The sequence below is a fragment of the Cherax quadricarinatus genome, chromosome 25 (genome assembly GCF_038502225.1).
Source record: "Cherax quadricarinatus isolate ZL_2023a chromosome 25, ASM3850222v1, whole genome shotgun sequence".
Taxonomy (NCBI): domain Eukaryota; kingdom Metazoa; phylum Arthropoda; class Malacostraca; order Decapoda; family Parastacidae; genus Cherax; species Cherax quadricarinatus.
The window spans coordinates 29,111,965-29,125,571 of record NC_091316.1 but is presented as its reverse complement, the minus strand read 5'-3'; the positions used below and the strand labels follow the sequence as shown (position 1 = coordinate 29,125,571).

Genomic DNA, 13,607 nt, shown 5'->3' with positions numbered 1-13,607 from the left:
TGTCTTCAACATTCAGCATATCCAACTGCTGTAATTCATCCTGGCCTACATGTTCTCTTGGTCTACATCAGATGCTATTAAGGAAACTTAAGGCACATGGAATAGGAGGAGAAATTTTTTCCTGAGTAGAGGCATGGCTGACAAATAGGCAGCAGAGAGTTTGCATAAATGGGGAGAAATCAGAATGGGGGCACGTCACAAGCGGTGTTCCACAAGGGTCAATGTTGGGTCAATGTTGGGGGCACGTCACAAGCGGTGTTCCACAAGGGTCAATGTTGTTCACAATTTGCATAACCGATATAGATGAGGGAATAAATAGTGACATCAGCAAATTTGCTGATGACACCAAAAATGGCCGTCCAGTTCATTCTACTGAGGACATTAGTGCACTCCAGGATGATCTGAATAGACTGATGCAGTGGCCGGAGAAGTGGCAGATGCAGTTTAATATAGACAAATGCAAAGTTCTAAATGTTGGAAATATAATAACCATGCCACATATAAACTTAACAATGTAGATCTTAATATTACTGATTGCAAAAAGATTTTGGGATTCTGATTAGCAGTTGCCTGAAACCAAGACAATAGTGCATAAGTCCTCGCAATAAAGCTAACAGACTCCTTGGCTTCTTATCAAGAAGCATAAATAATAGAAAGCCTCAGGTTGTTCTTCGATTCTTTATATACTTGATTAGGCCTCATTTAGATTATGCAGCACAGTTCTGGTCACAGTATTACAGAATGGATGTAAATGCACTGGAAACCGTACAGAGGAGGATGACAAAGTTGAGGATAGGCTGTGCCCTGAATCTGCACTCTCTAGAAGTGCATAGAATTAGGGGGGGACATGACTGAGGTGTATAAATGGAAAACAGGAATAAATAAATGGGATGTAAATAGTGTGCTAAAAATATCTAGCCTAGACAGGACTCGCAGCAATGGTTTGAAGTTGGAAAAATTCAGATTCAAGAAGGATATAGGAAAGCACTGGTTTGGTAATAGAGTTGTGGATGAGTGAAACAAACTCCCGAGTATCGTACGAGAAGCTAAGACGTTGTGCAGTTTTAAAAATAGGTTAGATAAATACATGAGTGGGTGTGGGTAGGTGTTAGTTGGACCTGACTAGCTGGTGCTACTGAGTCAGAAGCTGTGCTCCTTCTTTAAGTCAGAAGCCGTGCTCCTTCTTTAAGTGGAGGTGACCTGACTGGGTGGGCCATTGATCTAAGCTTGGGATTGATATGGACTTGCCCCGCATGGGCCAATAGGCCTGTTGCAGTGTTCCTTCTTTCTTATGTTCTCATCCAATTAGCTTCAAACTTTTAATACCTATTTACGGTAACGAGGATCGAATTCTAGGAACAATAAGCATGTTCACCTGCCCTATGAACAAAGTCATTGAACCCATTCCCAGCATCCAGGAATGGCTCACATAACTTCCAAAATACACTGTGGTGGAACTTTAAGCGTGTTAAAAGGTTGCAAAAAAATACGATGACTGCCGAGAGTGAAAATGAAATATGTGTCGGCTGACTGGAAGATTTTAGTTTTTAAATAGTTGGAAATTTTTATTCCCGATAAATCTCGATGAATTAATTCCAATTTGCCTCTTCTGAACGACTTTAAAATTTAAAGACTGATGCGTGCAGGTAAATTTGTTGATGTAGTAAAATAGTAAAAGAAACTTGGAATAGTTATCAGTTAGGTTAGGTTAGGTAAGGTTCGTCAGGAAACAGGACAAATGTTTCCTGACGCGGGTCTTAGTCAGATGATGACCCGCCTTTGGAGCTTTTGGTCATCTGACCGAGGCCTTCCGCTGGCTAACCGGTCCACCCCTTTAAAAATTATGGACATTTATAACCAGAATATAGTTATCAGTGCCAGAACTAGAAAATGACTTATCTGATTGGTTTCACATTTTCACTAATTGTATGATTACCTGAACACAAGGCGCACTCTGCCATTGGCTGGTCTAAGTCCCAGTTCGAATGAGTAGTGATTATTTTATTCAGTAACTAACAAATGCTTCTGACTGGCATCAAAATATTACTACACTGCATTCTAAAATAAGGATGATAAACCATAAGTTGAGGCCGCCTAAGTGCAAATTTAAAATTTTGTTGAAATCTGATGGTATCCGATCAATTACTCGAGAATGATTTTTTCTGATCGGACTAAAACTTTTATAATTGATGGGCTATTTTAAAGCACGGTTTTCCACTCACTTTGAGTGAATACTTTTCTGATCATCTTCAAACCCTAAATGCTGGTGTCTCTTAATAAGAAGAATTCTTATATTTTAAATATAATGTAACTGTGAAAAGAAAACTAGGAAAAAATATAAATATACAGATTTATGGCGTTTTTAAATTTAACGAGGGGATACTTTTCTGTTTCTCGGGATATATTTATCAACGTTTTAGTTTGCTTTATCAAGAATTTTCATTTAATATTCTAGAACGTCTCTTTCAATCGGCTTCAAGATTTCAACATTTGTTAAATATATTTTGGGCAAGATTCATAGGATTATTTCTATGTGTGGAAAATTACATTTACCTGGATGTATCTCATTAGATATATACAAGTAAATGGTAACAAAGATAATTATTATTTATCAAAGTTACAGAGACAAGTAGGAATTTTTAGGACACCTAGGTCGCAAAAAATGTCCCCCTTCGATACCTACCATAATCTGTCTCTCCACAAGTTGCTCTAGACCTATATTAATTGCAAATGAAATGTACATCACCAGGAATTCTTGTAAAATTTAATATAAATTTGTGGACTGTATATTAAAATTAATGAATGATTACATATACACATTTATATAACAGAAGGAGAATTTATAATCATAACACTCACCAATTAGTCTGGAGATTACAGTGTGTCATGTACAGAAACCCACTCTTCCTAAATTTATGATGATAATACTGGCCAGATTTACAAGCATAATTTAGATAGCTTATCTGAGGTTCCTGGAGATGTCCTGTCTATCTGCTGCTCAAATTATGCAGGACTGCACATCCAAGAATTTCGGCTCCTATTTGAGAGGTTTTAAGCCCAATATAACCCTTAGAGCGACGAAAATTATACACCTTATATTAACGTGTTTATAACACATTCAAAAAACAATGGCGTCTCTCCCTGCTCGTCAGCACAGGCGCAGAGCTTCCCTGTCGATTCTCTTATTTAAAATGCACTCAACAGAATAATAGTAACGTATTAATCAGGTTTATTTACACAGCATAAAATTTGGAAAATTATTTTCCACACTATACATATGGACCCCATGAACACTGCTACATAAGCCATTCCCATTTTTATTGTTATTTCTGTATGATTACTAGAGAAAGAGTCTCCTGTGATTGTCCATTTTGCCACTTTAACCTTGAAATGGCACGCTGTTATTTGACTTTATTACACTATTTTCCTCATAATGATGTAACACTTGTATCATGTACTTGTAAAAATAAAGACTATTATTTTTTTACTATTCTTGTAAACTTTGTTATTATTATCTTCCTCTTGGTTGGCACTATATGACTCATAATAGTTTGGCTTTTTCTTCTGATTAAATTGCAACAGTTCTGAACTGAATCAATCTTCAATAGATTAACCCTTAAACTGTCCAAGCAGATCTATGTTCACATGCGTAGCGCTCCAAAAGTAGATCTACGTTTTTTTACATATTTTCAAATATAACAAAAAAAAAAAAAGGTTGATCAAAGTTTTTTTACAAGTTTTCAAATGTAAAAAATAACAAAAAGAAGATTACGTTTTTTTACATACTACTTTCCAATGTTGAAAAAACGTAGATCTACATTTGGACAGTTTAAGGGTTAAATGGATCTTATAAAATGGATGAAACGTTTCATGGGTTAAGGCTGCGCAGGTACAAATTTTGTTGATTTCTGTCATATACTGAAAAATGCATCTTTTTGCCAGTTTCAAACGTTTAATGCTGATGCGTTATCCTCAAGGGAAACAATCTCTTGAATTTAGGTTGTGAAAGTTATCAAATGCCAATTGCATTAATCAAGCCGGTTTGTGAAATAAGTGGAGAATGTTTCTTCTGGTCAGATATAATTCTCATTTTTTGACAATTTGGTTATCTTAGGTTAAATCAGTTTAATGTTCTATTATGCGTCTACAACTTCTGTGTACTCTCAAAACCATTCTTATTATAACCATGGACCGGTGGACCGGTGGCAGAAGGCCTCAGTCAGATGACCAAAAGTTCCAGCTGCTGTCACCATATGATAAAGACCCAAGTCAAGAAACACTTGTCCAGTTTCTTAAATATTTGAATGTTTTGTGCACCAGGCGTGCATAAAGCCTGCTTTCTTTCTAAGATGCTGATTAGTCTTGCTTAGAGAAAAGTTTGAAATGATTTCAACTGGCGTAGATTCCAGTTTGCTCTTTTTCTGGAGAAACTGAAAAATTATATACTAATTAACTTCAAGCTTGCCGTGTTTATGATGCAGATAATGCAACAGTTTTCCTTAATTTTCCTATCCTCGGTCACCAAACTTTGCTATGTAGGCAGTCAGCATAATTCCTAAAAGATTCCAAATGTTTAAAATGTCGATAGCATGCGACAATGGCAGCACAGCAGTAGGTAGCCGGTGAAGGGGATGATAGGCAGGTGCTGGAGCTCGGAAGGATAGTTCAGCAGGTAGTAAAGTGTTGATCCGGAAACTTACGGTGGATTCATGACTGAGGATCCGATCTTTAGTCTTCTCTGGGTAGGTAGGAATATTTATCTCGTTAACTTCTGGTTAGTTGAGATGTACGGAGTGCCGCAAAAGAATTTTACTGTACCGCTGTATAATCATATGTACTGTTCGTAGAAGTACATGGTGCAATTACTTAAGAGAGTAGTGTAGAAGGAGAAGTTTTTCCATTCAATTCCTGGAACGTGGTGGTCAGATTTTTTGTTCTCTGTGTTAACAATGATGGCTTCCTTCATTGATTTAACTAGGGGGTAAGGGCTGGCGATGGCTTCAGCAACCACCGCTTGGTTTTCTGGGACTGAGGTGTTAGTAATGAGTACAGTTGAGGAGATTTTGTATTTCTGGGATGGAAGGGCCAGTACTGGGTGTAGAGATGGTATGGGCGGCACTGGGTTTGGTTGCTTCAGGGATGAGTACATCGGTGTCCTTAGGTGCAGTCGATTCCGGGATATGTACAGCTGAGTGGTGCTGCTTGATGATCCTAAGCGTTCTTATTTTTTACTTCGGTGCGGGTTCGTTAAATGTTCTTGGGTTGGAGGCGCTCCTTAGGTTTACAAACACGAGACAGTTGAGGATTTTTTTTGATGTCTTCCTGAAAGGCAGAAAGGTAGATGATGGGTCGATTGCTAGTGAAGGCGGGAAAGGCTGATTCTTGGGCTTCTTGTGGAAAAAGACACTTATGTACAGTTCAGGACATTTATTAAAGGAAACGTTTCGCCACGAGTGGCTTCTTCAGTCCTAATACAGAGAAAACTAAGAAAACACACATATATATAGTGGCGGGAGTCTGGTGAGGTGATGCGTGGGTAGAGGTGGTAGTAGTAGTAGTAGTAGTAGTAGTAGTAATGGAACTAAGGAGGTGAGGCAAGAGAGGGACCTGCTGGCATCAAGTAACACCAGTTCCCAGGATGGGTAATATCCTCTTGCTTAGTAATTTTGAAAATTACTAAGCAAGAGGATATTACCCATCCTGGGAACTGGTGTTACTTGATGCCAGCAGGTCCCTCTTTTGCCTCACCTCCTTAGTTCCATTACTACTACTACTACTACTACTACTACTACTACTACTACCACCTCTACCCACGCATCACCTCACCAGACTCCCGCCACTATATATATGTGTGTTTTCTTAGTTTTCTCTGTATTAGGACTGAAGAAGCCACTCGTGGCGAAACGTTTCCTTTAATAAATGTCCTGAACTGTACATAAGTGTCTTTTTCCACATCTTGTCGGTATCACCATACCATTTCCTCTTGGGCTTCTTGCAGCATCTTCTGAGTCTTGTCCTGAAAGCGTGTGATGGAAGCTTATGCTGTTCCAGTGGTGTCCTCAAGATTCTTGTGGGATTCGGTGAGTATTTTATGGACAATCTTTTGCATCTAGCAGCCAAGTTTCATAGGTCTCGGAGGCATGAGTGATGCCGTCAGCAATGCAGGTGGAAGAATATTTCATTCCTCACCCCCACTATCCTGAACCCATCATCAGTTTTTCAGGACGACATCACCAAAAGGAAACTCTCACCTGTGTGAGAGTTTCAACGAAGTCATCAACTCTGTCTTCAAGCTTAACAACCTTCCGGAAATTAATTTCTTTGAAGTTAACTCTACAACAACGTACAGATCGTCAAGCAGCACACCTCCGTTGTACATATCCCGGAATCAACCTCGCCTATGGACACTGAAGCAATAAATTTCACGGTTGCCATATCTGCACTCGCTACTGATCCAACAATCACAAAACTATAGAAAGCTACGTCTGTCTCCTGTGCACCCACTACTAACACCTCTGTCCCAAAAACATAGTTTCGATCTCTATCACCGAAGTTGCTGAAGCCTTCGCCAGCCATTTCCCAGGAGATAAAAAGGAGTTAGGGGGAACTGTCATTGCTAGCTTAAGAACATTAAAGCTGACTACAACATCTCAGCACTTGACTGGGAAAACCTCTGCTTCTGCACTACCCCAAAATTAGTAGCACCATGTGTTCCACTTAAATATACAAAAGATTATGCTCCGCATGGGTCAGTAGGCATGTTGCAGTGTTCCTTCCTTCTTATGTTCTTATGTTCTTCTTATACAGGCAATACGCTCGCTCATCGACTATGGAGCACTTGCTCTGGTTCATGCCAGGCCCACGAACATCAAGTGTCTCTGTGTGGTCCAAAACACAGCTGCACGGGCCATGCTGGGGGCGCCTAGGTGGGCCAATGCGGTATCTCTGAACTTTGAGGCGGAGTTGCAGCCCCTTGAGGACAGGATCCAATTTGTAGCTGTCAAGAGGATAGCAAAGTACCTCCGACTCCCAGGGGCTGACAAACTGATGAGGGATTTAAGGGTCTGCCAGGGACATGTCATACCAATGCACCCCGGCCACCGATGGTTGTGGTAAGTTGCAGATGCCACAAGGAAGCTCGTGCCCATGACATTGCTCCAGGCAGGAAGCTGTGACAGACCGGCAGCAAACTACACGGTGCAGCCCCATGGGAGCCAGAGCTGTTGGCGGTGCACTGGACAACCCTACCAGGCAGCAAGAGGCATTGCCCCCAGCACGTTCTGCAACGACTTGCCTCGGCTAGCATTGCAGGTGTGGAAGGCCCTGGGTGTGTGCCGTATTACATCGATGGCTCCAGAGACTCAGTGGCAGGCTGCACAGCTGCTTGGATGTTCCACAGCAATCTGACAGCAGGTTGGCGCCTCCCGGACCATTGCATCATACTCCAGGCTGAACTCTTTGTCTTCCAACAAGCTCTGCAGCATGCAATTGCAGACAATCAGCATCCCCCAGTCATCCATGTTGATTCCAAGGCAGCGATCCAGGCAATTATGTACAGAGAGCCAAGGGACAACATACAACATACACTTAATCACATCTATCCAGAGCAACCTGCAGACGCTCATGGCCCAGGGTCGCAGAGCCATCATCAACTGGATCCCGAGCCATGTGGGTATCCCCGGCAATGATGCCGCAGATGAGGCTGCGAAGACCGCAACACTCGAGGCACAGCCTGATTATGATCTGGGCTGCCAGTGCGGCCAGGCGCCCACTCCCTGGCCCAGGGGATTCATGGAGCCGCCGCTGGTATGACAGGGCGACTCACAGGACACCCCCTCCAAGTATTCGGATGCAGACCAGAGAACTGTGGGTGCATATCCACCGCCTACGCTTAGGGTATCCCGCCACTGCACGGATTGTTGAATGGGCACGAGAGGAGCTCTGTGCCCACTGTGACCGGATGGTTCCGAAACCCCTGGTGCATGACCTGTTAGACTGCTCGACTACGATGCCCCTTCGCCGTAGACACTTCCCAGTGACCCCAGTGGGCAGGCCCGGGAGGATGAGGCGGCACATCTTGTGTACTTAGCCATCAGAGACTTGGAAACCTTACTTCCAGTCATTGCACGTCACCCCAAGCGCAAGTTGCTGTGAAGACCTGCTTTGGGCGTCCTTTGCACCCCACGTCAACCGCCGTCAGAGCAAACTAACTTTTGGGACATTTGTCCATAGAACCGGAGAGGAACCCCACTTCCCACCGAAGGACTGCAACGCATCTACGAGAAAAGATAAACGACACTTTCCTACCCAGGGAGCCAATGCCGGGTCACCAAATTGGAAGAGACCCGGGCTGGGATCCATACCGGCGAATCAAATAGAATAGAATTGCTTCTTTAGGGAGATTATCATGCATAAATATATAAAGAGATCCTACACATAAACTAGTAAGTAAAAGATTTTCCCACCTCAAGTGGTACTGATATTTATTCCGGACCATGAACCAGTGGTCAAGTACAAGCTGCGTGCTAGTATTATGAATGAGTGGGTATTATGAATAGGTACTCAGCTCAGACTGAGCCACTGTAGGCAGGGTATAAAGAACGAATAATCATTTTCTGTGTTTGTCTAGTACGGATTGGGTGTAAAGCTATGGGGGATCCAGAACAAGCTTGATGTTATGGGTGAATATTCGACCATTGGAGATCCAAAATAAATTGGCAACTATGTGAGAACTCAAGCTACTTGTGGTAGTTCCATAGAGACTGCGTGCTATGTTTACCTGGAGTTTACCTGGAGAGAGTTCCGGGGGTCAACGCCCCCGCGGCCCGGTCTGTGACCAGGCCTCCTGGTGGATCAGAGCCTGATCAACCAGGCTGTTACTGCTGGCTGCACGCAAACCAACGTACGAGCCACAGCCCGGCTGATCAGCTACTGGTGTTGTTCCAGTATAGAATAAGAGTTATGTGAGAGCACTGAGCTACTGGAGGTGCTAGAGCACAGGCTGAGTGCTATGTATGAGCACTCAGTTGGTTTCATTATATTTAAAATATATATTTGGTGCAAAAGATAAAATTCGTCAGTCACTAATGAAGCATCAAAACTCATTTCAAGTATCTCAGGAGGTCAGTGGAAACATCATGCAAACAGCAGCGTTTTTCATGAAATATTTTGTAGTTAAACCTGATTCAGGAGGCCTGGTCATGGACCGAGCCGTGGGGGCGTTGATCCCCGGAGTGTCCTCCACGTAGCCTCCAGGTAGGTCATGTGGCTTGCTTTTGTTTAAAACCTTCTCCTGTTGTACACTTTAAAGAAGAGGGCTTCCATGTGAGGTTGAAAATTATAGCTTTCATCTCCTCTTATATTGTTTATATGTGAATTCGCTTGTCATAGTGATAAAAATGAAAGATATTTTTCAAGTGCGTAGCACATTAATAAAATAACGATGACCCAAAATTCGATAATCATAATCTCAATTATTTGAAGCTAAATACTCCTTTAAACTTTTTTTCCCGGAGGTGATGTTTCTTGAATTACTGTTATTTATCTTAAGTTTTTGTTTCATATATTAATATGTATTTATCTGTACTGAAATATATTGGTTATTTTTAATATATTTACTAAGTTTTCAAAAGATAACCTTAAAGCTATAAAGGTGTAGTTGTGTAGTCACTTTGTTTTCTATCTTCGTATCTTTTTTTTTTTTAAGATAAATAAATAGGCAGTTCAAGCGTTCAACTTGGCTTGTTAGAATATCAACTCTTGCGACTGAAAAAGCCTCATTAAGACAGCAATTATCTTGTACACGAGCAAGCAAAACAATTAATCAATAAAACAGATGAGAGTACACTATCGTTGTATATACACGTACTGATCGACTCACATCCTCTTCTTTCACGTCCAGGTTTCCTCTCAACTGAGGACTCAGTGATCCCTGGTAACTTCGGATTAAAGGATCAAACGCTGGCGCTGCAGTGGGTGCAACGGAACATCAACAATTTCGGAGGAGACAAGACCAAGGTCACTATCTTCGGAGAGAGCGCCGGTGGTGTCTCCGTCAGCTTACAGATGCTCGCACCCAAGGCCAAAGGTGAGCGATGTTATTTCGTTTTAAGAAACAGGAAAGCCTCCCCTGACACGGTTATCAAATTACTACTCTTTCATTGGTTAAGCATCTACCTGAGCTAGAATTTCGACCTCAATTAAAACTGGACTTGCTGCTGTGGCTACAAGATTTCAGAAAAATATCATCCACGTACAAAAACAAAGCCTCCTGTACCTCTCTGTTTGGACCACATATTAAAGGCAAGCCTCCAAATTCTCAAGAGGTAGAGCTCTAGGTATGCACCTCAGGAGAAAAATCGACAGGGCACAAATTTCATTCTAGTCCCGTTTGGATACCAGTCTCACGAGCAGTACACAAATCAAGGCATCAAGACACCAGTCGTTTTCAAGCAAAGGACATACTGCAACTAGTTGGAATACATATTTTTTTTTCAACACGTCGGCCGTATCCCACCGAGGTATGGTGACCCAGAAATTAAGAAAATCCCCAAAAAAGAAAATACTTTCATAATCATCCAACAATTTCACCTCACTCATACATAATCACTGTTTTTTGCAGAGGTGCCCAGAATACAACAGTTTAGAAGCATATACGTATAAAGATATATAATACATCCCTCCAAACTGCCAATATCCCAAACCTCTCCTTTAAAGTGCAGACATTGTACTTCCCATTTCCATTACTCAAGTCCGGCTATGTAAAAAATAACCGATTTCACTGAATCCCTTCTCTAAATATTACCCTGCTCACACTCCAACAGCATGTCAGGTCCCAAATACCATTTGTCTCCATTCACTCCTATCTAACACGCTCACGCACGCTTGCTGGAAGTCCAAGCCCCTCGCCCACTAAACCTCCTTTACCCCCTTCCTCCAACCTTTTCGAGGACGACCCCAACCCGCCTTCCTTCCCCTACAGATTTATACGCTCTCCATGTCATTCTACTTTGATCATTCTCTCTAAATGACCAAACCACCTCAACAACACTTCTTCAGCCCTCTGACTAATACTTTTATTAACTCCACAACTTCTCCTAATTTCCACACTCTGAATTCTCTGCATAATATTTACACCACACATTGCCCTTAGACAGGACATCTCCACTGTCTCCAACCGCCTCCTCTCTGCAGCATTTACAACCCAAGCTTCGCACCCTTATAAGAGTGTTGGTATCACTATACTTTCATACATTCCCTTCTTTGCCTGATAGATAACGTTTTTTGTCTCCACATATACCTCAACGCACCACTCACCATTTTTCCTTCATCATTTCTGTGGTTCCCTTCATCCTTCATAAATCCATCCACTGACACGTCAACTCCCAAATATTTTAAAATATTCACTTCTTCCATACTCCTCTCCAGTTTGATATCCATTTTTCCTTTATCTAAACCATTTGATACCCTCATCACCTTACTCTTTTCTATGTTCACTTTCAACTTTCTCCCTTTACACACTCTCTCAAACTCGTTCACTAACCTTTGCAACTTTTCTTTAGAATCTTCCATAAGCACAGTATCATCAGCAAAAAAGTAACTGTGTCAATCCCAATAATTTAATCCCACCCCTCTCCCGAACACCCTAGCATTTACTTCTTTAACAACCCCATCTATAAATATATTAAACAACCATGGTGACATTACACATCCCTGTCTAAGACCTACTTTTACCGGGAAGTAGTCTCCCTCTCTTCTACACTCCCTAACCTGAGCCTCACTATCCTCATAAAAACTCTTTACAGCATAAAGTAACTTTCAAACTATTCCATATATACTTGCAACATCTGCCACATTGTTCTCCTATCCACTCTATCATATGCCTTTTCTAAATCCATAAATGCAATGAAAACTTCCCTTTCTTTATCTAAATACTGTTTACATATATACTTTAATGTAAACACTTGATCTACACATGCCCTACCCACTCTAAAACCTCCTTGCTCATCCGCAATCCTACATTCTGTCTTATCTCTAATTCTTTCAAAATACACTTTTCCTGATATACTCAGTAAACTTATTCCTCTATAATTTTTACAATCTATTTTGTCCTCCTTCCCTTTCTATTAAGGAACTATACATGCTCTCTGCCAATCCCTAGGTACCTTCTCCTTTTTCACACATTTATTAAACAGAAATATCAACCACTCCAACACTATATCCCCCCCTGCTTTTAACATTTCTGTCATGATTCCGTCAGTTCCAGCTGCTTTACCCCCTTTCATTCTACGTAATGCTTCACGCACGTCCCCCACACTCACATCATTCTCTTCTTCACTCCTGAAAGATGGTATACCTTCCTGGCCAGTGCATAAAATTACCGCCTCACTTTCTTCGTCGACATTTAAAAGTTCTTCAAAATATTCCCGCCATCTACCCAATACCTCCATCTCCCCATCTACTGACTCCCCTACTCTGTTTTTAACAGACAAATCCATTCGTTCCCTAGGTTTTCCTAACTTGTTTATCACACTCGAATTTATTTTCTTATTTTCATCAAAATTTCTTTACAGTGCCTCTCCCACTCTATCATCTGCTCTCCTTTTGCACACTCTCACCACTCTTCACCTTTCTTTTACTCTCCATATACACTGATCTTCTTATAACACTTCCGTTTTGTAAAAAAAAAGTCTCATAAGCTAACATTTTCTCTTTTATCACGTCCTTTACTTCATCATTCCATCAATCACTCCTCTGTCCTCCTGCACCCACCCTTCTATAGCCACAAACTTCTACCCCACATTCTAATACTGCATTTTTAATTAAAACTATTCTAACCCACTTCACCCCCCGCCTCCACTACTCATACTTGCACTAGCCCACTTTCTCCCAATAGTTGCTTATATCTCACTCTAACTTCCTCCTCCCTTAGTTTATACACTTTAACCTCTCTCTTACTTGTTGTTGCCATTTTTCTTTTGTCCCATCTACCTCTTACTTTAACTGTAGTTACAACTACATAATGATCCGAAATATCAGTTGCCCCTCTATAAGCATGTACATCCCGGAGTCTACTCATCAACCTTTTATCAACCAATACATAATCTAACAAACTACTTTCATTACGTGCTATATCATGCCTTGAATATTTATTTATCCTCTTTTTCATAAAATATGTATTACTTATTACCAAACTCTTTCTACACTTAGCTCAATTAAAGGCTCCCCATCTTCATTTACCCCTGGCACCCCAAATTTACCTACTACTCCCTCCACAACATTTTTACCCACTTTAGCATTGAAATCCTCAGCCACAAGAACTCTCATACTTGGTTCAAAACTCCCCATGCATTCACTCAACATTTCCCAAAATCTCTCTCTCTGTCTCTCTCTCTCTCTCTCCTCTATACTTCTCTTTTTTTCTCCATGTGCACATACGCATACTAGAATCCACTTTTCACATCCAACCTTTAATTTACTCCACATAGTCCTTGAATTAATACATTTATACTCCTTTTCCTGCCATAGGTTATCTTCAACATTATTGCTACTCCTTCTTTAGCTCTAACACTATTCGAAACCCCTGACCGAATCCCATTTACTTCTCC

General features: G+C 41.2%; 1 protein-coding gene across 1 annotated transcript in view; it reads left to right on the top strand.

Moving 5' to 3' along the window:
• The window catches only part of LOC128689934 (carboxylic ester hydrolase), a 182,286-nt gene that overhangs the window by 67,054 nt on the left and 101,625 nt on the right, over positions 1-13,607 (top strand). The window contains exon 5 of the mRNA XM_070088707.1: positions 9,902-10,087. Within this exon, the coding sequence (XP_069944808.1) occupies positions 9,902-10,087 (186 nt within the window). The remainder of the gene's footprint in view (positions 1-9,901; positions 10,088-13,607) is intronic.